This window comes from Lycorma delicatula, chromosome 3 (assembly GCF_047948215.1).
Source record: "Lycorma delicatula isolate Av1 chromosome 3, ASM4794821v1, whole genome shotgun sequence".
Taxonomy (NCBI): Eukaryota; Metazoa; Arthropoda; class Insecta; order Hemiptera; family Fulgoridae; genus Lycorma; species Lycorma delicatula.
This window is the reverse complement of record NC_134457.1, coordinates 11,462,521-11,486,874: the sequence shown is the minus strand read 5'-3', so window position 1 is coordinate 11,486,874 and position 24,354 is coordinate 11,462,521. Positions and strand designations below refer to the sequence as shown.

The window sequence follows — 24,354 nt, the reverse complement described above, 5'->3', positions numbered from 1 at the left end:
TACAGTGAATGTGTAAAGAGTGCCACAAGTGCATTCCATTTTCCAAAAAAACTGCAACAGTGTTCTATTCTGCAGTTAAGTGAGAGAAATCGTTTTGCGAGTTCATTGTGAACAAGAGAAGACAAGGTCATTATTTATTTTTAAAAGAATAAGTTATTTTCCTTTTGTAAATAGTGGAAGCAAACAATAATTGTAGAATGTTTATTATTGACTTTTGCAATTATAATCTTACTGTCATAATTACTTTTTAAATTCTGTATTAATTTTTTACATTATGTTAATAAATAATATGTAAATGAAAAAATGGACAACAAAAACAAAACTGTACAAACTCTGTGTAACAAATTATTTTTACTTTCTCTTAGTTATACTTACAACAGTATTATGACTAAACTTTTTGTCTTTTTGTTTAGACTATTATGTTTATGAAACAAGCTTAATATTGTTTTTTTGTTGATTAATTCACCACATAAACTTCAAGCTTGTGTTTGGGAATAAGACTTGGAGATCTTGTAATACATGAATAATACAATGCCTGTTTGGGATTTGTACCAAGGCCATTTGGAAAGGTTGAGATGCAACCACCCTGACTTGGGGTCTGGTTGAATATTTATCAAAATAGTAAAATTTATTTTTGTAAGTATGATTAACACTATCATTGTAGAGATACCATGTATCAATTAGTTTTTGAAAATGAATTTGTAGTCAATAGAAAAATGTAAAAGTTTGATAAAATTCCCATACTTTAACATAATAAATTATGTAAATTGAAATTTTATGTTTTTCTTAATGTACTAAATCTAATGATAATGCTTTAACAAAGTCATCCGCCCAATGGTTACAAAAATCTAATGAAAATTTACTTACATTAACTGACTTACAATTAATAAAAATAATAAACAATTGTATTGGACACTTAATTGCAAATGTAAATAATTATAAGATAAGATTTAATATTTTGTTAAGATAAAAAAGGTGAATAAACATGTAGTTTTTATATTTTATAGAACTGTGTATTTTCATAACTATGTGATATACGTTGAGATGTTTATTTTTAAATGTTTCTTAATAAAATGTTTTATTTGAAATGTTTGATATGAAAGCACTTCTATCCCTCACCTTCTTCCAAACATAACAATAATAGTAGGTAACATTCTTATTTTGTAACATTCTGACATTTTGGTATAATCAGCAGTTTTATACTTTTTTCTTTTGAGCTGCTGAAAGGTCTGATTTATACAATTTAGAATTAGAAGTAGATACAATCACAGAATGTTTTTATGACTATTTAATATCTGTTAGTTATTAGTTACTGAAACTATTATATTCACACTTTTATATTAATCTTACTATTAGAGATGGTACAACATCAACATTACTGATGCTAATAATAACAAGTAATGGTCAGTAATATTCTTCACAATTATAAGCATGTCTGTAGTGATGATAATGAAAATAAAGATAAAAAATAAATAAACAATACTGATTAAAAAAATGTCGGTTAACAAATGATGTTACATAAATCTATACAATACTTATTGAAATCTGTTGACCAAAAAAATATTAATTTGTAAATACTTTATTTACAATCTAAAAAGATTAAAGATGTTTTTATAATTATTTAAAATAAGATATCAAATAGAAAAACAGAACTGTTATATCTTGTAGACTTGTTCTTTGCAGAGCTTATCAGTTGTGTCACAGTCATCCTTAACATCTAGAACTGTCAGTTACAACAGAATACTTTAACAAAGAAGATAAGGGAAAAAATAGAAAAAGAAAAATTTTACTCCAAACTATCTCTTCAGTAGCAGTGCACATTGTATTGCATCGCTATTCTGTAAGAAGATGTTTTGAATAAATAACATAAAATGCAGAATAAATTAAAAGCAGAAAATCTTAAAATTATTGTCTCGAAACATTTTTTTAAAGAAAAAATTAAAAATTAAAAAAAAATTTATTTGGATGAATTACTAAAATCTATTTATAAATTTTTAATAAATTAATTATTTTAATAAATTTTTATCCATTACGTAGACTAATAAATTGCATGAAATTTAACAACATAAAATAATAGAAATATAATACAGTAACAGCATCTAAAGAGAAAGCGAACTGGTAATGCTTTGCAATTTTTAGCAGACAATATAACTCCTATGATAAAATAATATGTATTTTCAAAATTACTAATCAAGATAGTCTATACACATAAAACTTGATATTGCTTTTATAAAATTGTGTAATGCAAGTAATTTTTGTAAATATTAAAAAAAAAAACTAATGATATAGTGATTTTCAAAAGCACTATATTTTTTTGGCAGGTGTTCTTGTCTGATCATATTTGGTGTTATTTTAAACTACCAGTATATTGTTTACTAAAATAATATTACAATACACATAGTACTCCATATTTGAAAAAAAGGTATGTAAATGAATAAATATATAGGAAATCTTTATAACTTTTCAACTGTCATGTGATGTTGGTATTGTGAGTTATTTTACAATACAGCAAGGTATTGTGTGTTGTTTAAATAAATATATTATGTTGTATATTTGAGTTTTTCTTTTTCCTTTTCACATGGTTGTTGAGTTGTGACTGCATAAATTGCTTAACACTGCTACTTACAAACAACTAACTTAGATACTATTACCCATATTGTGATTTTGGAGCTGTGCTCACAAAAAGAAAGGTTCAAATTGATCCAACACTATTAAAACTTCAAAACTGATTTTTCAGACACCAACTCCTCTCCTTCATACCAGATCACATTTTGGATTATTGCAAAATTAAAGTATTGTAGTAAAACTGGCTTGCACGTGACGGTGCTCAGAAAAATCTATTTTTGGTTTCAAACATGATATTTTGAAATTGAATCATTGGTGCTAACACTGCTAACGCAGAGGTGCTTGCAAAAATCTGATTTGATATAAACTTTATATTTTGGGACAATCTGGAAACCAGCTTTTACAGCTAGTATTGCTTACAAAAATCTAATTTTGGTTTCTAACATGTCACCCTTCAAGTTACAACGTGAAAACTTACCTAAAAACCCAGATTTTTCCTCTAACTCCAGATACTGTTGCTTGATAATCATTAGGCCTAGGTTTACATCAACTAACCAAGTTTCATCAAAATCAGTTCAAACTGTGCCCAGAAGAACGAAAAAAGCTGAAAATATACCCAAAAACTTCATGGTTCCTCTAACTCTGGTTCCTGTGAATCAATTCGCTTGAAAATCAATAGGGCTCTATTCTCAATAGGTTTATATTACATCACTCTCACCAAGTTTTGTCAAAATCAGTAAACATTTGTGTCTGGTAGAGTGGATGAAAAAGTTTTATACATACATATATAGGTAATGTATATAAATACACATATAATATAAATATATATATATATATATATATATATATATATAAACATTGCAATCCCAAATTGTGTATCCACTCTTCCTAGGATACAAGCATTTAGAAATTTTTTGCGAATATTTGACACATTTCTTGAAAGGATCCTGAAGGCACATTAGTTTTCACTATAGCAAAACTCTTTCCTTGATCAAATAAAACATTTTAGAAAAACACAACTACAATGAATGAAACTATACTTTACTGCACTGAACTATGAACTAAAAATTATCTATAAAAATAGATAAGAGTAGTAACTTGCATAACCAATAGTGGCACTAGTAGTAGAACTGATGGTAACAGCATTAAAAGTGGTCTCAAATACTTGCAGTCTTAGTTGGCTTGGCCTGGTTTTAGTTGCCCACCCTGCATATTATTTGTAAAATTACTTTATTCGGTTATAATGAAAAGCTTAGTTATAAGAGCATATAAACCGTTTGTTTGAGCACAGTACATTCTTATTTATATCAGAATCAGTATGTGCTTTGATCAAATTAACTCTTATTTTCAAAAAATAATCAGAAAAAAAGTAGAATATTTTTTACATTCTTTTGGCAAACATAGACACTAAAACAATCTCAATTTCAGAAGAATCACTGGGTGTTAAGTAATTTTTAAATGTGTATTTGTATACCAAGGCCATTTTTAACAAACAAAAAATGGATTTAGCCAATATAAAATTTTTAAATCAAACAAAAAAAAGTAATGAAAACACAAAATATTTTTTACTTACCAATACAATTTCAACAGCTCCAATGATGTACATAGCAGCTGCTAATGTGGTGCCAGTGTAGAAAAGCATTCCTACTGCACCACCAAATTCTGGACCTAACGATCTTGATATCATAAAATATGACCCACCAGCTGGAACCACTCCATTAGTAGCAATAGCACTCATAGAGATTGCTGTTAACATTGTCTAAAATAAAAATATATAATTAATTAAAAATAGCTGATTAATAACATGATACAAAAAAAGTACTTAAGGAAAGAAAAACGTAACTGAATTTAAAAAATAAAAAGTTATTTAGTAAATCAGAATATTTAATAGGATTAGGTACAACACTGAAATTAATAAAAATAAGTCAAATTATTAAATATTAATGATTAATTTTTTAAGTACTATAATTTTTTCCCATTACACCTACCAGAGCAGCACATTCTTTAGCAGAATTACCAGTTGCACTGTGTAAAAATATTTTACAATAAAATGAATATACTGAATAATTCACAAGATGAATTAAAATACAGATACTGTAATCACTTTTTCACATTAAATAATAATAATAATATTAGTTAAATTAAATCCTTTTTTTCCTCAATAGCAGTAACATCCAAAAAACCCTGTTTATGATGGTTGTGATTTATTTAGACATGACACATACTGAATCTATCTATCTATATAATCAATGTAAATCTTACTCGGTTCATAAAAAAAAGAGAAGTTACAAAAATTCAAGACTCTTAAACAGATGAGCTAACTTAAATTTAATAAAATATTTTTATCAAAATTCATTATAATTTTTTTTAAATACGTATATTAAGAAGAGTAAAATTTATCCCTGTTTGGTGATTAGTAAATTGCAATAAATACATATTTATTTAGTAAAATATTGCCCTTTTCAACAACAGTGCAGTTAAACATATCTTCAAATTATTTCTTCAATTTTACGTCGTTTCTGACCCTGAATGCCAGTCACAACCATGGAACCATGGTTGCATATAAGAGATTACAAACTAAACCCTAAATTTTGTTTAAGCTCATCGCTGCAAACTTTTGTCAATAAATTTTCCAGGGGTACCTATCTTGCTTTTAAAAACTACTTCACTCTTCAAATTTCAGATTTGAGGACAATAACAAAATGTGGCTCATCACATGTTTGAGTTAACAACATAGAATTAACTCAACTTGCACTATTTACTGATAAGTACTATGTACAAAATGTTTCTTGCTTTCCAAGTGGTTCTCACCTTTACAGAATCCTTAGTCATAATCACATCTGTTTGCCTTAAATATTCCAAGACCTAAATATTCATTTATGATAATAACATATTTCTTTTAGCAATTTCACTGAAATTAAAAATGTACTTACAACACAACAACAGGTAAGAACAATTAGGAATCCTTGAAGAGCACCAGCAGTGCCGACTACCCACGTTAAACGGATGAACAGAATAACACCGAAGATGTTTTGTACACAAGGGAGATAAACGCCGACCAGGGTGCCCATTCGAGCACCTCCAGCTTGGGGTTTAGCATCAGGATCTGCAGGGGTGGATGGGATTGTGTTGGTGTAGTTTGCCAGTGAACTAATAAGTGTGGATATTCGAGGGCGATCCTCCATTTCCTCCTGAAAACAAATAAAAGATATATTAATTCATGATAAAAATGGTTGTTGATATTGTTTTTTATTTATTTTTAACTTCTTTATCAATGATATCTTATGCTGTATTCTTTGTACATTTATAATTTGGATTGCTACAATATTACAAGATATATAGCAGAAATCTGAAAACAGTAAAATTGGTACGACTTAAAATTTTGGGTATATAGGATTTTATGAATTGTGTTTGTTAACTATATACTGCATGAATGTTGGACATGAGTACCTCACTGACATAAGATGCAAGTTGTGTATCATTTATATATATTTCAGGGTATTCTATTCTGTTATTGCGTTTGTCCTATTATATTTATTCTCTTTATATAAAATGTATAGTATTTATAAGATGATAAAGGGGTGGATGAAATGTAATGCAACTGGAATAAAACTGGAGAACAAAATGCTGCACAAAGTGACAGGTTCTGCAATTTTGTAATTTCATTGCCACACTACTAATATACCAAAAGTTACTGATTCATGCCCTCTCATTTTCTGTCAGTTTCCATTTAACAATGGTGACTGACAGAAATGTCTACATAGTTATGTAATAGCATTCACCTGCTATATCAACATGTCTAACAATCAATGACAGAATCTTTAACAGCAGAAAAAGTAAATGCTAGTAACATTCATCATTATTTAAAACTCTTTTATGTGATGAAATTGTTGATCAAATACTGTGAGCATGCGGGCTATAGAATTTTGGGCATCAGAAACTGTACAGTGAATATTGCGAGGTTAACACTCACAATGATTGACCAGTTTCTGTGACTGATGAGAAACACTAAAAAGAGTGAAAATACCTACTTTTGGTGTTTCTAAAACACATGCTAAAATATCTTAAGGGAGGTATGTAACAATGCGCAACAAAACTGCAACACAATGCTTGGCCAAATACGTTACGTGCAACCACCAAGGTTCTTGTGAAGTTGAAATTTGAACCTACTCCACGCACTCCTTACTCACCATATTTGGTGCCCTATAATTTTCACTTGTTTCTGCAATTAAGGCTATTTATTTCACCATGGATGATGAAGTGAAGAATGCAGTGAGGTCACAGATCAAGGAAAGACTGCCAACATTCTTCATGACTGAGTGAAAAAACTGTTTCACTGTTGGGAGAAATTTATGGCTGTAAGTGATCCTACACTGAAAAATAAATGTAGGATTTTGTAACAAATAAAACTGACTTTTATGTCATATTGTTTCATTACATTTGATTACCTCTTTTCATTTTAAGAGTGACTAAGCATTACATTTTAGACACCCCCTAGTAGTTAAATCGATGCAAAATAAAATGAGAAATAATGATTATTTTTTTATTAATTACTCAAAATGATTCTTATTTTGAAGTAATGACTCCAAATTTTTTGTATAATATGAAACATTTAATTTTTTTGGGACATTCCTCATAATTCTGAACTAATGTGAAGGTATTGTATAGACTTGTGAAAATGAATTCAAAGGTACACAACATACCTATGCTAAAAAAATTCTTGAGTCACCATCTAGGATTTTCAATTGATTTTTCTGGTTGTTTTGAGAGCAGGCAAGAATTGCATTAGAATATAAGGTTTAAGCATGTTAAGATAATGGTTTTTATGTGCTATATGCAAAATTTAGAAGCTACGGTTAATGTTTTTGTAAGTTGGTCTTATTTCACCTATGAGGTGATTTGTAAAAATTGATTCTGCAGTTCTCTGTATCTGTAAGTGAATGTGCATCCAGTCTCTCTATCAAAGTGTTTAATTTGTGCATTAACAGGTTGCTATGTTTTGTAGCATATATCAGCAACCAAAAAAATATTTGATACAATAATATAAAATTTACAAACAATAAATCTGACAAAATAACATATGTAACTAGCAGCAATACACAATGAAAACTGAATTATTTCATTAAATATTAAAGACATTTCCAATCTCGGAAGGGCACCATTAACAACAAAGCTATTAGTAACTATATAAGAGGGAGTTATTAATTAGTTCTAAAGGTCCTTTGGCAGAATGAATTTCATTAGTTTAAACGAAAATTGTTCATTATTCTTTATATTTTTTAGTAACCTACTGACTGATTTGGTTTAATGGTAAAATCGTTGTCGTTATCATCTTTGACTTCAAAGTCAAGGGTTCTGAGGTTCAAGTCCTAATAAAGGTAAGTTATCTTTATACGAATGTGGATATTAGACAGTGGATATTGGAGTATTTTGGTGGTTGGATGCAATCAACCACAAATCTCAGGAATGGTCAGTCTGATTCTAAACATACATATATACATACATACATAAATATCATTTTCATCTCACTGGGTCATGGGTTGCTTATTGTTTATGAGTTGAACCAATTGCAATGTACACATTAGGAATAGAAAATTTAATATACAGAGGGGTCCAAAGATGTACTCACTGTTTGATAGTCCATATCTTGTGACAAATTTGACTTGACCTGACAATTTTTGGTGTGAGAGAAGGTAATGGTATGTGTTTTAAATGACCACCAGCAGCTTCTATACAACACCCATGGCCCAAACTGCACACTGAACTACGACTGTTGGTGTATCTGTTATAATGGCAACATACGACGCTACAATTTTTTCATGTAGCTCGTTGTTTGTTGCTGGTTTTTTCGATACATGTCATGCTTGACAGTCCCCTAGAGGTAGAAGTCCAGAGGTGTCAAATCAGGAGACTGGGGTGGGTACTCAACAGTACCTCTTCAATCCACCCACTATCCGGATAGAGTTTTATCGAACACCCTGACATCTCGATAGTAGTGAGGCGAGGCTCTGTCTTGTTACATGTAAAAACGTTCTTCACCATACAGTTTATAGATGGCAGGCAAAATCCTTGTCTGAAGCATATCAAGACATGCCAGACTAGTTATGGTACCCTCGAAGAAGAAGGGGCCGATCAAACCACACACTGATAGACCACACCACACAGCAACCCCTGGTAGATTCACAGACCTGTCCATATGAGAGTGAGGATTTTCAGGAGCCCAGTAGACATAATTGTGGCAATAAACAATACTGTTAAGTTTGAATTATGCCTCGTCAGTCCATCCAAACTTCGCTGCAAATTCCTCATCCTCGCCAACCGTGTGCTGAAACCATTCTCATTACTCCATCCATCAATTTGGGTTGTTCTCATTCATCGAGTCTTGATAATAATGAAACAGGAATGGAGAGAAAGACAAAGAGATGATGACTACTAACAATCAATTAGAGTTGTGTAGAAAGCAGACATATGTATTTTTTACGTAATTTTTTTAAGGTTTCACATGAAATTAATTAGTATTAGAAGGAAATCAGGCTGTAAAATATAATACCATAAAAATTTAATGATAACAGTGATGATGACAAAAAAATATTTTTAAAACATTTATATTACTATAAACATTTTCATTTAAATAATCTTTTAATTATCTTGAGGAACCTTTTCCTCCTGTTAAAAATAAAATATAATGAAGTACCAACAGCAACCATGTTTTTGTTTGTAAAATAATACTATAAATTGTTACTATGTATACATTATTACCATTATATCATTACGAAATCAAACCTATACAAATGCATTTTATTATTATAATGCAATTGTAATATTTAATGTAATACTGCGCAAATAAACTTTACAATTGAAGAAATCTTGATTATAAGATATTGAAAGAAAGAGAGAGAGTAAAACGCATTAAGGAAAACAAAAGGTTTAAAATAATGTATAAAAATTGATTTTTATGATAAATCTAAAGAAACAGTAACCTACACAAAACCACAGTACACCACTCTAATTCCAGTTTTATAGGGTAGAAGTAATCTCAGTTTGCAACTACAGGCATTTAGGGTAACTGAATGTTCACAGTATTAACTACGTGTACACACCGTAACTCCAATCTACCCATTCCACAAAACCACAGCTGGATGAATATAGCTACAATTTCAGCCATTATGGTGTACTTTAGTGTAACTTAAGGATGAATGTTCCTTTATACATTATTGAAAGCACTTGCTACACTCATAATACGTACAGAATGTTTCAACAATATTTTATTAAGATTATATAGTCAGCAAGAAAGCTCATGAGAATCATTAGACTTATACAGCGCACATAGTAAAGCGCAAATCATCTGAGAGTATGAGTTAAATAAAACTTTGTTAAAGTAATTCACTCTCTTTTAAGCCACACAGTTGTTAATAATCTTTTGAAAATAAAGTTTTATAAGTATTGATAAACATTTTACTTTAATCTATTTTAATATTTAGTTTAGGGCAAAACAGTTAATAGCATAATGTAAGCATTTAGACTTCCATAAGACCTAAATCATTTTAAGTTATGACTAGATCTGGATTAATCATCATCGAAAGGCTTTATGTGGTTAATTAATTATTTTATTTCATTAGAAATGAACAGGGCACATTAACTAAAGAATTTGTATCTACTTTGTGCTTATTAATTGCAGCTATTCTGTGAATTTAAATCTAACAATAAGCCACAAAGAGTTAAATTTGTAACTACCATGTTAGAGTTTATTTCTGCTGATGAAAACTATCTGCAGCTCTTTCCATTTCTGATGAAAAACATCTCGTGTTAATGGAGTCATGAATCATCATAACAGTCAAGTATGGAGCATAGAGAATCCACAAGTATCGATGGAACATGTTTGAGACTATACGAAAATGAATGTCTGAGTAATGTCATAAAATTGAATTTTGGGCCATTTTACTCCATGTGGAGATTATTACAAATATTGTGTACTGGGACATGTTAGAGAATATTGTGTTTCCACAGATTAAAAATATGGAGGACCTAATTTTCCAACAGGATGGAGAGCCTCTTCACGTCACGCAAATGTTGTGAGAACTGCGCTCATCGACAGGTTCTGAGAAAACCAGATAGGTAAAAAAGTTCCCATCGCTTGGCCACCGTAAAGTCCCAATTTGATGCCGATAGATTTCTTCTTTTGGGTTACATAAAATAGATTGTATACCAAGAAAAAATCCAGTCGTTCGACTACCTGCACCAAAGAATTACAGCAGCCGTGGAAGCAATTCCTGCAGATATGCTCGCCAGAATGTGGAATAACTTGGATTATTGGTTTGACATATGCAGGGCTGTAAATGGTGTTCATAAAAAACTTTATATATTCCATGTAACAAAACAAATAAATTTAGTATGGTAATTCTAATTTAAAACGAGTTCTTTTTCGGACACCCGTATATATACCACACACACACACATATATATATATATATTATTATTATGCTTTTACGGCCAACATGGGACCACTTAAGTCAATTTTAGTTGGATCTTTTCTGAGAAAAGCGTGTTATTTTACTCTTTCGAGCTGCCCAGTATTTCTTCATCCGTTCAGATCTTGCTTTCTTTTCTTCATCCGTAAACACCCTCTTCGTTGTATTTTGTCGTTTGTCTGTCTTTTGTTTAAATCTAATGCTTTTATCTTTTAGCTTTGTAATTTTTCCAGTTTTATTCTGTAGGTCAGTCAGGGAAATTCCCAATTCCTTCATATCTTCTCTAATTTCTTTGATCCATCCTACTTCTAGCTTTTGGAACCAGAGCTTTTCAATGATATTTCTTGACAGTCTTGTTTCCCGTGTCCTTATGAGATGACCGAAGAAAGAGATTCTTTTTTTCCGCATAGTATCAGTAACAGGCTCTATTTCTCGATACACCACCTCATTTGGCACAATCCACCATTGGCCTTCTTTTTGGTGTTTTTTATTGATACACGTTCTGACAATTCTCCTCTCTATTTTCAGAATTTTTTCAATTCGGTCAATTCGGTATATATATATATATATATATAAACACACACAAACACACACACACACACACACACACACACGAGTAAATACACAACAACATTCAGAAATGCCATGATGATTATAGTCACGTGGTAAAAAATATTTATAATAATTTTACAATACAGATTAGAAAATAATAATAATAATAATAATAACAACTGTATTTTGTATTCAGATATTATTTATTTAAAAACTGAGTAGCCATAACTGCAAACTACATTACATTCTTTGATTTTAATTGCTGTTCGAGAAAAACTGTTTTTATTATTTTTTTAAACAACCTTACCCCTCTTTAGCGTAAACTTTCATTTACAAAAAATAAATTCTGAAAAAGTAATCCTTAATTTAAAATTTTGATGATTCAGAATAATTTTTTTGGTGGATTTTATTTTTAAATGAGCTTTTTAAGAAAAAAAATGATGAAGAATTAAGAAAACCTAGACTTAAACAGAACAATTACGACACACGAGTTCCAAGTGCAAGTTTTAATTAGACTCCATAGGGAAAAAGAGAATAAAATAGAGAGGTAAGTGAGAAAAAGAAAATCAGAGAAAGAGAGAATATATTCTTCTCCCGGGAGACTTGACCTCAGCGGCTTCGTTACTCTTAGTATATGTACTATCAAAAGCCTGGAAATCCACTTTCCAGAACACACCTGCATTATATTATCATAAAAAAAGGAAAAACTAAAAGCCACATCCACGAACAATAAATTTTCAACGCAGTTGAAATATTACGAAGCAGTAATATGCAAGAAAAATAATACCAACCTGCCTACAAAAAATATCTTTATTTTTTAAAAACCAGGTTTTCATATATCCTCACATAAAAACATCATTTTTAAACATAAAAATTAATAATATAAATTAAAGAAAAGTAAGTGATTCTATAATTAAGGAAAAATTGTATTATTTTACAAATAAAAAAAAAATCTTTTATTAAAAATATAGGAAAAGATGAAGACGTAAAATAGAACACCCGAAGTTTATAAATATTCACTCGCAGATTTTCAAGTACTCATAAATATTCCAAAAAATTTGTAGGTAGAAGAAAGATTTAACTATCATTTTTAACACTAAATATGACTAATTTTAAATATATCGTTTAAGAACTAGTGTAATTAAAATTAGTCATGTTAATTAGTCACGAAATTATTAAAAATATTTAAATATGCATGGTTTCATTACATGTATTTCAAGTGGCACTGTCCTGCTGGAACCAGCAATCATGTTCATCACCTTTAAGCAGCGTAATAAACTGTGTAATGTCTCGGCATACAAAAATGTTCACTTTAGTTTAAAATAAAAGGGCCTACTATTCGACGACATGATACAGCACACCACACTCCTATTTTCTGAGAGTGAAAGGGGTTTTCTGAGAGTAAAAATCTGATGTGGACACCACATAACTTTCTTGTACATCTATTAAATTACATATACACATTTTTAAAAGTACATAATATTTTATTTCATTAATAACTTCTTATATATTTCATTTTTCTCTCGTGTTATTGTTATTATTGAATTATTATCTATCGTAATTTTTTTTATAATCAAAGGTTAATAATTATTAATAAAAAATCAATACATTTAAATTAAAAAAAAAAAAAGAATATGAAGACTCATTCGAACCGATGTGCCTTCCCCTTGTAAGATCCAAATATTCCATTAATCAAACGTTTATTTGGCTATAACTCTGGAACCAATGAAAATAAGTACCACATATGATCGTTGAAAAGCTCTCAACAAGGGATTATTACTGCACTTAAAAAAAGTCCAAAATCCAAATTTTTTTAGATTTTCGGCTTTTTTCGACATTTTTGGTAATCGATTGTAATCAAAAGAGGAGGTGCACAAGTAGGTGTTACAACAGTCCTAAATCCAAAATTTCAACATTCTACAGCTAATCGGTTTTGAGTTATGGGAGATACGTAGATGCGTACGTATGACGTCAAATGGATTCAGGAATGGTCAAAATGGATATTTCCGTTGAAATCTGAAAACCGAAATTTTTTGCGATTGCAATACTTCCTTGTACTAAGTAGCCAGTTATCGTTTTAATACATTAACAGAATATTTTTAAAAAACATAATTATTTATAAAATTTTGGATTTTAGACTACGAAATTAATATTATCAAGAAAGCGTTAAGAAAAACAAAGATATATGAGGTGTGTGAGAAAAGTAATGAGATTGGTAACACTGCGAGCGATCTGGTAACGCTGTGTCTGTGCTTGACCGGTTTGTTCATCTCTTCCAAATGCTCAGTACGAGTTTCAACTCCGTTCGGCCAACACATTATTTTTGACAGCGCCATCAGTGAAGTTGTGTTTTTATTGTGTGTTACGAAAATAGAGCATCGGAATTTAGAGCAGCGTTGTGCAACCAAATTTTGGGTTAAACTTGGGCAATCCGCGAGTGTGATCTTTGAAAAGTTGAAACAGGCCTACGGGGAACATTGCTTATCAAGAGTACAAGTTTTCCGCTGGCACAAATCATTTTTGGAAGGCCGAGAACACGTTGAAGATCAACCTCGCTCAGGGAGACCAACTTCAAACTCTGACGAATACGTTGAGCGTGTGAGAGTTCTTGTGAGATCAGACCGTCGTTTAACAATAAGGATGATGAGTGAACAGTTAAATTTAAACACTTTCACCATTCATCAAATTTTGACAGACGATTTGGACAGAGGTTTGTGCGAAATTGGTGCCGAAAAACCTCACAACGGAACAGAAGGACAATTGAAGAAACGTGTGCGTTGATCTTCTTGAGAGGATTGACAACGACCAAGAATTCTTCAATCGTGTGATCACAGTTGATGAATCCTGGATATTTGAGTACGATAATGAAACAAAGCGGGAAAGCGAAGAGTGGCACACTCGTTCATCTCCTCGACCGAAAAAATATCGAATGAGCAAATCAAAGATCAAAACCATGCCGATTTGCTTTTTTGACAGTAGGGGTATCGTGCATAAAGAATTTGTTCCTCCAGGACAAACTGTTAACCAAGTGTTTTACAAAGGTGTCCTTGAAAGGCTCAAGAAAAGAGTGATTCGCGTGAGACCAAACATTGCAGACAAGTGGATGCTTCATCATGACAAAGCCCGTGTCATACAGCCATTTCCATCACGGAATTTTTGACCTCAAAACGCATATTCCTACGGTTCCTCAACCCCCCTATTCCTGATTTGAGTCCTTGTGACTTTTTCCTTTTCCCGAAATTGAAATGTGTCTTAAAAGGACGTCATTTTGGAACTCTAGAGAACATTCAAAACATATTGGACATATGAATTTGCCCAAAAATTAGGACTTAAACTGATTAAAAATGGTATCTCCATTTCAGGCATAAACAATTTATTCTCTCAACCCAAATACAGTACTACACTTACATTACACTCTCGTTAAAAAACTTTTCATTCAAAGTGAATGTGCTATTTTATCTGATATTTCAGACAGCCTTCCATCAATCACATTTGACATTTCTAATCTTGATTTTCCTTGTATATATTTTCAGCTGATCCCAAGTTCAACATAGCAAATAACATTGACGTACTGATTGGAGCTCAATTCTATTTGAATCTTATCTTGTCAGGGAAATTCATTCGAAATTCCAATGTCTTATTATTCAGGAAACTAAATTAAAATATATACTTATTGATGCCTTACTAATGAAAATGATAGAAAATATAAAAATAGAAGCAAGTTACTATAAAATTAAACGGATTGCACAGAATCGAGCAGAATGGAGGGCGGCCATGTGAAAATCTGCCTTTGGGCAGAACACTTATTATTATTAATAACATTAAGGGTAACAATACTGTTCCATCTTTTCTTGCTCGTAACACTCATGAAAATCTCTCAACTATACTCGAGAATTTCTGGAAGATTGAAGAAATTCGATGCCGTCAAGTCGTAAAAATAGTACTGATTTAATGTCAAGTACAAATTTTGAAAATATTAGACATAGTGGTACTGCTAAATATAATGATATTAAAAGGAAAGCAAAAAGAAATATACTGGTAAAAAATCATCAAAAACATTACCAATTGATGATGTCATCAATGAAATGAATTCAACAGCTCCAAATGGAACAGATATTACATCTAACAATAAATCAAATGATTCTAAAAACAATGTAAATACAAAGAAGAAAAATGAAGATAGCCTTGTTGAACAGGATGGTTTACAAAAATCTGTTAAAAGGTAAACAGTTAAAAGAAAACGAAGTACAATTACATTTTCATTAAAATTTATTATCGATGATATAACTGTTGAAGAATCGATTGAATTACCCGTACAACAAAAACCATTAAGAAAGTTAAATTATATTGTTGAAGAATTGATGGAACATGATACAAAAAGAAATTCATTAAAAATGAACATCAGTGAAGTACATAACAATAATCAAAATATTAAAGATATAAATCACAATTTATAATTGAACGATAAGAAAAGGACAGATAATACTGTTGCAAGTACAAAGGTAAATGATAGATGTTTAAATATTAAAAAAGACATAATAGACAAGTCAAATGAAAATTATAAGGAATCTAAGCTGTGATATTAAGATGGTAAGTGATAATATAAAAAGCACTAATGATAAGGAAGATTGTATAATGACTAATTTAGAAAATAAAAACACTATAACAAATTTTTTGTAACAAAATTAAAAATAAATAAATTTTAAAAGATTTAAAAATAAAAATTTATTTATAAAACAGCATTATCATCTAAAATTAATGATAATGATATTGAAAAAACATCTAAAATAGAAATTGATGATAAAAGAGAGTTAATGGGAATGTGTTAAGATACGATAAAAAAATCATTCTAATTGAAAAAGATACATTACGTCAACAAAGTTGGAGTGTACTAAGACGTGTTAGAAGGATAGTTGAAGTTCAAGATGATAAAGTTGTAGAAATATCTGAAGAAAATGAAAATGACCCTCTGGAATATAACTTACGACGGAGTATTTAGTGTGCCACTGCCTCCGAAGGTGACAATCATAGGCTATGCAGATGACCTATTACTTGTTTTCGAGGCTGCCTCGAAGATCAGGGATTGCTATTACTCTGTTGCAGCTTGTATGGTGGAAGTTGGACTCCAGACAACGCTGGAAAAAACCGAAACGGCTCTAATTTCTTCTGGTAAACGCAGGCCAACAGTGACGACTGAGTTAGAAGGTAGAAGAATTGAATCTAAGGCCGGGATAAAATATTTGGGCATTTGAAGATTACTGTAGACTGAGATTTGGTAGGCATGTTCTTGAAGCCTCTGAAAAGGCGGAGAGAGTTATGCGTCATATTGCGGACATTTTGGTGAATTTAAGAGGCCCAGGCGACAGAGGAGGGTGCTACTCACCGGAATGGCATACGCCACCTTAATGTATGGTGCTGAAATTTGGGCGGATGTTATTAAGTGTAGGAAATACACAGGCATATTAAAGGCTTTCCATAGGAAGTGTTGTCTCACGGTTGCGACAGCGTACCAGGGTTGCTACTCTGGTACCTACCCCGAGTTCTTACCTCAGGGTTGCTGTCCTGCTTGTGGGGTTGAAGAGACGCCTTTTCATGTATTCTTTCGCTGTTCTAGATTTGTGGTAGAGCGTATGGAGATTGTCGGTGCTATTGGCAGAGAGGAAATATTTGAACCTGAGGACCTCTATGAAATTATGTTAACCAGTGAGAACCACTGGGTGGCTGTTGCCCGATATGCTTAAGTAGTTATGGAAAAATTACGTTCTGCCTAATAAAGGCGCAGATTAAATAGAGGCCCTGGGGTCACGGTGCGGGGGACAGGACGCGGGCGAGTGACAAGACACGATCTTGTAGGGGTCGGCTGGGTGCAATGAAGTCGCGTTCATTCCACCGGCTGGGGTCCAGGAGGATTCCCCCCCTTTCGAGCTAAAGCTGATGGCATGTAAGTATGCGTATGGTAACTATGAGTGTTGCGAGAGTTGTTGGTGTGCGTGTGTCTGTGCGCGGGTGGTGTATACGTGTTGATTTTTTTGGTTCAAGTTTTTGTTTAGTGTTGTTTTGTGCTGGTTTTTTACTTATGTGTGGATCTGTTTTTGTGTGTGTATGTGCTTTGCTATTTGCTTTGTTTTGTTTGAATGTGTGTGTGTGTGTGTGTGTGTGCGCCCCCCTCTGTGGAGTAATGCTTTACCAGTTATTCCCAGGAGGGGCGAGTCACCAGGAGTGGAGGTTTAGTCGGTAGTGCGCAGGAATACATCCACCTTTTTTACTTTTTGCGGAACCTATTAGCGAGTCCGACACTCGTCAAAACAGAAATTTACTGCCATACCTAGGCCTCTGAATGCCAGCAAGTACCTGTCCACCATTAAAGCGCTTGGAGCCTTAATCTGGCTGGTAGCCAGTCATATCTCTCAGTTAGCTTCCTACAGCAGAGCGGTAGGAGTTTTTTTCCTTAGGTAAACTACTGATGTCGGTTAAACAAAGGCATCAAGGAACTCCTACACGGTCCGACAATGCGGCTCTTGCCGCATTGACTCGCCGCTTCTGAGTGAGAGGTTGAATGTGCTGGTTGCGCTTTAATTCGAGCCACACAGGAGCCTATCATTTGCATCCGCCTATTTCAAAGAGATGGCTCACCCACTGTCCATCAGCAGACTTACCAAAGGATTTGAGCGAAATGCACCCGTGGCAAGATGGATGAATGAATGATGGACTGCATCGTACATCTTTAGAGCGGTGGTCCGTGTGGTTGCAAAAGCCATAAGTGTCATGTAGTGTCGTACTTTTTTAAAATATACGAAATTTAGTTTTAAATATTTATTTTCCTTATTTGGTGCAATATGCCTTACTATTTGCCAAATTTCATTGGATTTGTTAACAGAATATACTGTTTTCATGAAATTACAGTTGTGTCAGCCGTTAGTTGTTTAATAAAAAACATTTTATGCATATTCGCTTCTCACGCTGCACAACTGACAACAGAAGCAGAATGCAAATTGTTTGTATCAGTTCACCATTCTTTCTTTTTGAAAGGCTTTGTTAACCGGTGAGATTCGAGAGATGAAGGCTCTTGTCGAATAATATGCCACCTTGGTTCAATACCTCGGTTAGATTTAATTATTCTAAATATTTAATTATTCGCTGGTCAATCAAATAAATAAAAGTCTTTATTTTATTTATAATATAAATTATTTTTATTATACAGAGTTATCATAAAAGAATGGTGCGGTTTCAGTAATTCATAGGAAGATTGTAGGGAAATTTCTAGATGTTATATTGGTATCCCTGAAAGCCTCCAACCAAAAAGTTTGTTTATCAGCAGTTTTAACCACAACGTAAGTTCTTGTATCGTTGTTGCGGTGAGTTTAGTGAGTTACTATGTTCTCGGATAAAGACAAAGCAAAGTGTGTTTTATTGATGGCCGAATTAAAATCCGTAATTTTAGTTCAACGTGCGTTTCGACGTGAATCCGGAAGAGATCCACCACACAAAAATAACATAACATGTTGGTTCAAACAATTCGAAGAAACCGGATCGGTTAATAAACAGAAATCAACCGGCAGACCAAGTGTACCAGACGAAACGGTTGAAGTAATTAGACAATCGACAATTAGAAGCCCTGGGAAGTCCATCACCCGTCGAAGCGTCGAATTAGGTATTCCAAAATCAACAGTTCACAAAGTTTTACATAAAAAACTGAAATTACACGCTAATAAAATCCAGATACTGCAGGAATTGAAACCCGATGATGGTGTAAAACGTTACAATTTCGCTGTTGAAATGTCGGACAGAATAAGTGAAAACGAATCATTTTTAGACGATATAATTTTTACAGACGAAGCTACATTCCATGTTAATGGATGTGTTAACAGACACAATTCACGAATATGGGGCTCTGAAAACCGACACGGAATTATTGAGAAACAACGCGATTCGCCTAAAGTTAATGTTTGGTCTGGTGTGATGAAAAATCGTGTAATAGGGCCTTTCTTCTTCGCTGAAAAAACAATTAATGGAGATGTGTATCTTGACATGTTAACCGATTATTGCTTTCCTAAGCCGGATGAACTCGAAAACATTCATCGACTTCATTTCCAACAAGATGGTGCTCCCCCGCACTTCAATGCATCGATCACGGACGCTTTGAACGAAAAATTTGGAGATCGATGGATAGGCCGGGAAGGACCGTACTTTGGCCTTCAAGGAGTCCAGACCTGACACCTTGCGATTTTTTCTTGTGGGGTACATCAAAAGCGTTGTTTATACACAAAACATTCGCGATCTAAGCCACTTAAAAAACAGGCATTAGTTAGAATCATTGAATTCTTCAGAAACAATGTAGGACTTTTCCTGAACGTGACTTTCAGGGAAAGTCCTACAACTAAGTTAACTGGGTATTGATCTAACGTACAACGTGTTTTATACTCTATTACAGTATTCTCTTTAAGAAAATTACGGAAATTTGTTTCTGCAAATCGAAAAATACCTCCATTCGGGATTTTATTCCTGTGTAAAGGTAACGTATTACTGATTTACTTTCAAAGCTTCAAATTTAATTTTTTTTTTCTTGAGTAACATTTGGGTACTTTCCGATAAATTTATGTTAATATCCATTGTTATATGAACCCATATTTGTCATAAAAAAAGTTTTTTTTTTTGAGTACATTTTAAAATACTAAGCAAATGTTTTCGTTGTAGATTAATAAAGTATTTATGTATTTAATTCAATATGCGCCATTAAAAATGGCGCATATTTAATTCTACCCAATGTTGTATATTTTTTTTTTAATAAATGATAAAAATTTAATCCTTTGCGTATTGTACATATAAAGTATTTTAAAGTAAAAAAAATAATTTTTTCATTTATCAAGAACGCTAAACAATAGTCCTATAATTAAACTTTCTTTTAGTCCTTCATATAGAAAAAGTAATAATTTTTTCGAGTTTATTTATTTAATCATAAAATTAGAAATAAATTATTTTTATATGCAAAACGTGAAAAAAAAATCATAATTTTTGTTATTGTTTTTCAATGAAAGGGAATTATATTATCATAAAAATACAAATAGAGCTTAAAATGATTGAACTGAAAAAATGAATTGCAATTCATTAAGCAATTCAATATGCAATTCATTGCCGGTCTTTTTATTTAAAACTAGCAGACCCGGCAATGCTTTGCTATTGCTGGATTTGAGTATATATAGATTAAATGAACACAATTGAAAGTTTGATAAAACATTAAAAAGTTGAACATTACGGAACTTCACAAAATTTAACCTTTCACTTCATTCCTTTTCCCCTTTCCCCAGTTTCCTTTTCCCCTTCTCAACTCTTTCCTTTTTCGAATTTTACTTTTTTCCCGCGCGTAAGTTGGTCCAATAGTTTTTTAATCTATAGCGGATACACATACGAACATTGCCTTTTATATACATAGACGAACAAAGTTTATTTGTATAGCCGAGTATTTTATAGTACCGAGCCGGTACTTCAAAGTTGAATTTCTGTAGCGTTTCATCAGTATGTGGAAGGGCATTGTCATGCAACAACATAACACATTTCGACAGCAGTCCTCGGCGTTTGCTTCGAATTGCAGGCTTCATCTTGGCAGTAAGCATCTCACTAACGCGCACTGTTTATTGTTGTGCCCCTTTCCTCATAATGTTCCAGTACTGGGCCTTGTGAGTCCCAAAAAACCGTAAGCATCAGTTTTCCTGCGGACGGTTGGGTCTTCAACTTTTTTTGCGGGGCGAATTTGGATGTTTCCATTCCATACTATGCCGTTTACTCTCCGGCTCGTAATGATGGATCCGTGTTTCGTCACCGGTGCTGATTCTGTCTAAGAAGATGTCCCGTTCGTCACCATAGCGATCCATATGTTTTTGGCAGATGTCCAAGCGCGTTTGTTTATACGACTGTGTGAATTGTTTTGGGACCCAACTTGCACAGACCTTTTGAAACCCAAGTCTGTTGTGGATGATTTCGTAGGCAGAACCGTGACTAATTTGCAGACGATGTGCCGCTTCATCGATAGTTACTCGTCTGTCTAAGAAAACCGTGTCACGGGCACGCTCAATGTTTTACTCATTTGTGGCGGTAAACGGTCGTCCGGCTCTTTCGTCGTGTGTAACACTTGTGCCGTTTTTGAATTTTTCAATCCATTCGTAGACACTCCGTTGCGGCAACAACACATAAAAGAACATGAAAATTTAATAATAGTTGGAGATTGGAATGCAAGCATTGGAAAAGGCAAGGAAGGAAATATTGTGGGTGAATACGTGCTGGACAAAGGAATGAAAGAGGGGATCGACTTATAGAGTTTGCACGAAGTATAATTTAGTAACTGCCAACACCTAGTTTCAAAATCATGGTAGAAGAATATACACATGGAAAAAGCCAAGTGATAGTGCAAGGTATCAGATAGATTTTATCACAGTTAAACAAAGATTTAGAAATCAACTCGTCGTCTGCAAAGCTTATCCTAGAGCAGACACTGATAGCGACCGACCATAATTTAGTCATAAAGAAATGTAGATTGGGGTTTAAATACCTGAAAAAAGGTGTCAGATGATCAGTGGAATTTAGAGAAGCTTGAGGAAGAGGAGGTAAAGAAGATTTTTGAGGAGGACATCGCAAGAGGTCTGAATACAAAAGGTAAGGTAGAAAATATAGAAGAACAATGGGAGAATGTTAAAAAGGAAATTCTTAAATTAGCAGAAGCGAACTTAGGCGGAACAAAGAGAACTGATAGAAAACCTTGGATATCAATGAATATATTGGAGCTGATGGGTGAACGTAGAAAGTATAAGAATGCTAGTGATGAAGATGGTAAAAGGAACTATCCACAATTAAGAAATACTATAAACAAGAAGTGAAAAATAAGAAGAGTGCGGATGAAGAGCAGATTAAAGAAAAGTGTTCAAAAGTGGAAAGAGAAATGATCATTGGTGAAATAGACGGAGCGTACAGGAAAGTTAAGGAAAATTCTGTGGTACATAAATAAAATCTAATAGTGTTTTAAACAAAGATAGTACACCGATTTATAATACAAAATAAAAGGTGGAGAGGTGGGTGGAATATACTGAAGAGTTATACGGAGAAAATTAATTAGAAACTGGTGTCATAGACGAAGAAGAGGAGGTCAAAGTGGATGAAAAGGGAGATACAATATTGAGATCTGAATTTAAGAGAGCATTAAAAGGTTTGAATCTTAAAACATTTGATTGTAGTTTGTATTGATTCCATTCACTTTGCCACTCATCTTGAACCACACACTCCAGAAAACAGATAAGATTGTTCGAAACAACGCGGTTAGTAAAAGGAGGCTGCAAACAAGCCCCTTTTTTCCCGCACTATCAGCGGTCTCATTGCCTGAAATTCCAATATGGCTGGGGATCCAGCAGAAGCTCACGGTTGTATTACGCTGAATCATTTCAGAAACGATAGACCGTATATCACAGACAGCAGGGTGTCTGGAGTTCTGATCACTAATGGCTTGCAAGGCACTCGTGGAATCTTTTTCTTTTCTTTTTTTCCTGTTTAGCCTCCAGTAACTGCTGTTCAGATAATACTTCAGAGGATGAATGAGGATGATATGTATGAGTGTAAATGAAGTGTAGTCTTGTACATTCTCAGTTCGACCGTTCCTGAAATGTGTGGTTAATTGAAACCCAACCACCACCAAAGAACACCGGTATCCACGATCTAGTATTCAAATCCGTGTAAAAATAACTGGCTTTAGTAAGACTTGAACGCTGGAACTCTCGATTTCCAAATCAGCTGATTTGGGAAGACGCGTTAACCACTAGACCAACTCGGTGGGTACTCGTGGAATCTGAAAAGGCGTATTTATACGCACATATTTATAGGTCGGAATTTTGGGCAAAAATTTACTTAAATTACTTACATTTAAAAATAATCTAAGGGTTAAGTATAATATATGTAATGTATTATTTATTCGGATCAGAGTAAAGGATTTATTAAGCTCTCTAAATATACAACCATTAATTTGAAACAGGAAACAATATAAGCATTAATTCAAAACCTACACAAATTTACTCATCGCTAAAAGAGAATTTTCAGCTAAATTTAGATTTATACTGCGTTTAAATTACCTTGAAAATGTTACAAAAATAAAAATACAACGATACAGTAAACGAGAAATAATCGGAATGGAAAAGTTTTACATTTAAACACATGTTTTTATTATTGAATAGGATTACAAGGCTGCGTATACAAGAGTTGATTACGATCATCGATAGCTCTATACAAAATAAATTGTTACTTCTCGGTATGAAATGTAATATAATATCACGAAGCGAGTAGATCTATTATAGGTTTACCAAAAAAATATTTTATAATATAATTAAAAATTGTTTAATTTTTCTATTTATATATATTATGTACTTGTAATGCGTACGTTTAAATCTGTTTAGTGAACAATAAGCAACCCCCCTTTCCACAGCCGAATGTGAAATGAGGATAATATGTATTACGTGTAAATAGGTCTTGTACCGACTCAGATCGACCATTCCTGAGTTGTGTTGTTAATTGAATCCCAACTACCAAATTACACCGGTATACACTGTATAGTATTGAAATCCGTAAAAAAATTATGTAGATTGGATAATTATAAGATAAAATATAAAAATGTAAAATATAAGATAAAAGTAGATGTTATTCAAGTCGATATTAATTATTTAAAATCCAAGTACATAAAATACTGTTAAGGTAAATACATTAAGATATTAAGTAAAAAATAAAATTTTAAAAACCC

At 32.6% G+C, this 24,354-nt stretch overlaps 1 protein-coding gene across 3 annotated transcripts in view; it reads right to left on the bottom strand.

Annotated features, from left to right (window-relative positions):
• Window positions 1–24,354, bottom strand: part of kcc (solute carrier family 12 member kcc) — a 352,144-nt gene that overhangs the window by 86,542 nt on the left and 241,248 nt on the right. For all 3 annotated transcript variants that reach the window (XM_075359404.1, XM_075359405.1, XM_075359406.1), the window contains exons 3-4: window positions 5,499–5,756; window positions 4,139–4,324 (exon numbers count right to left, since the gene is read on the bottom strand). In XM_075359404.1, coding sequence (XP_075215519.1) covers window positions 4,139–4,324; window positions 5,499–5,756 — 444 coding nt within the window. The remainder of the gene's footprint in view (window positions 1–4,138; window positions 4,325–5,498; window positions 5,757–24,354) is intronic.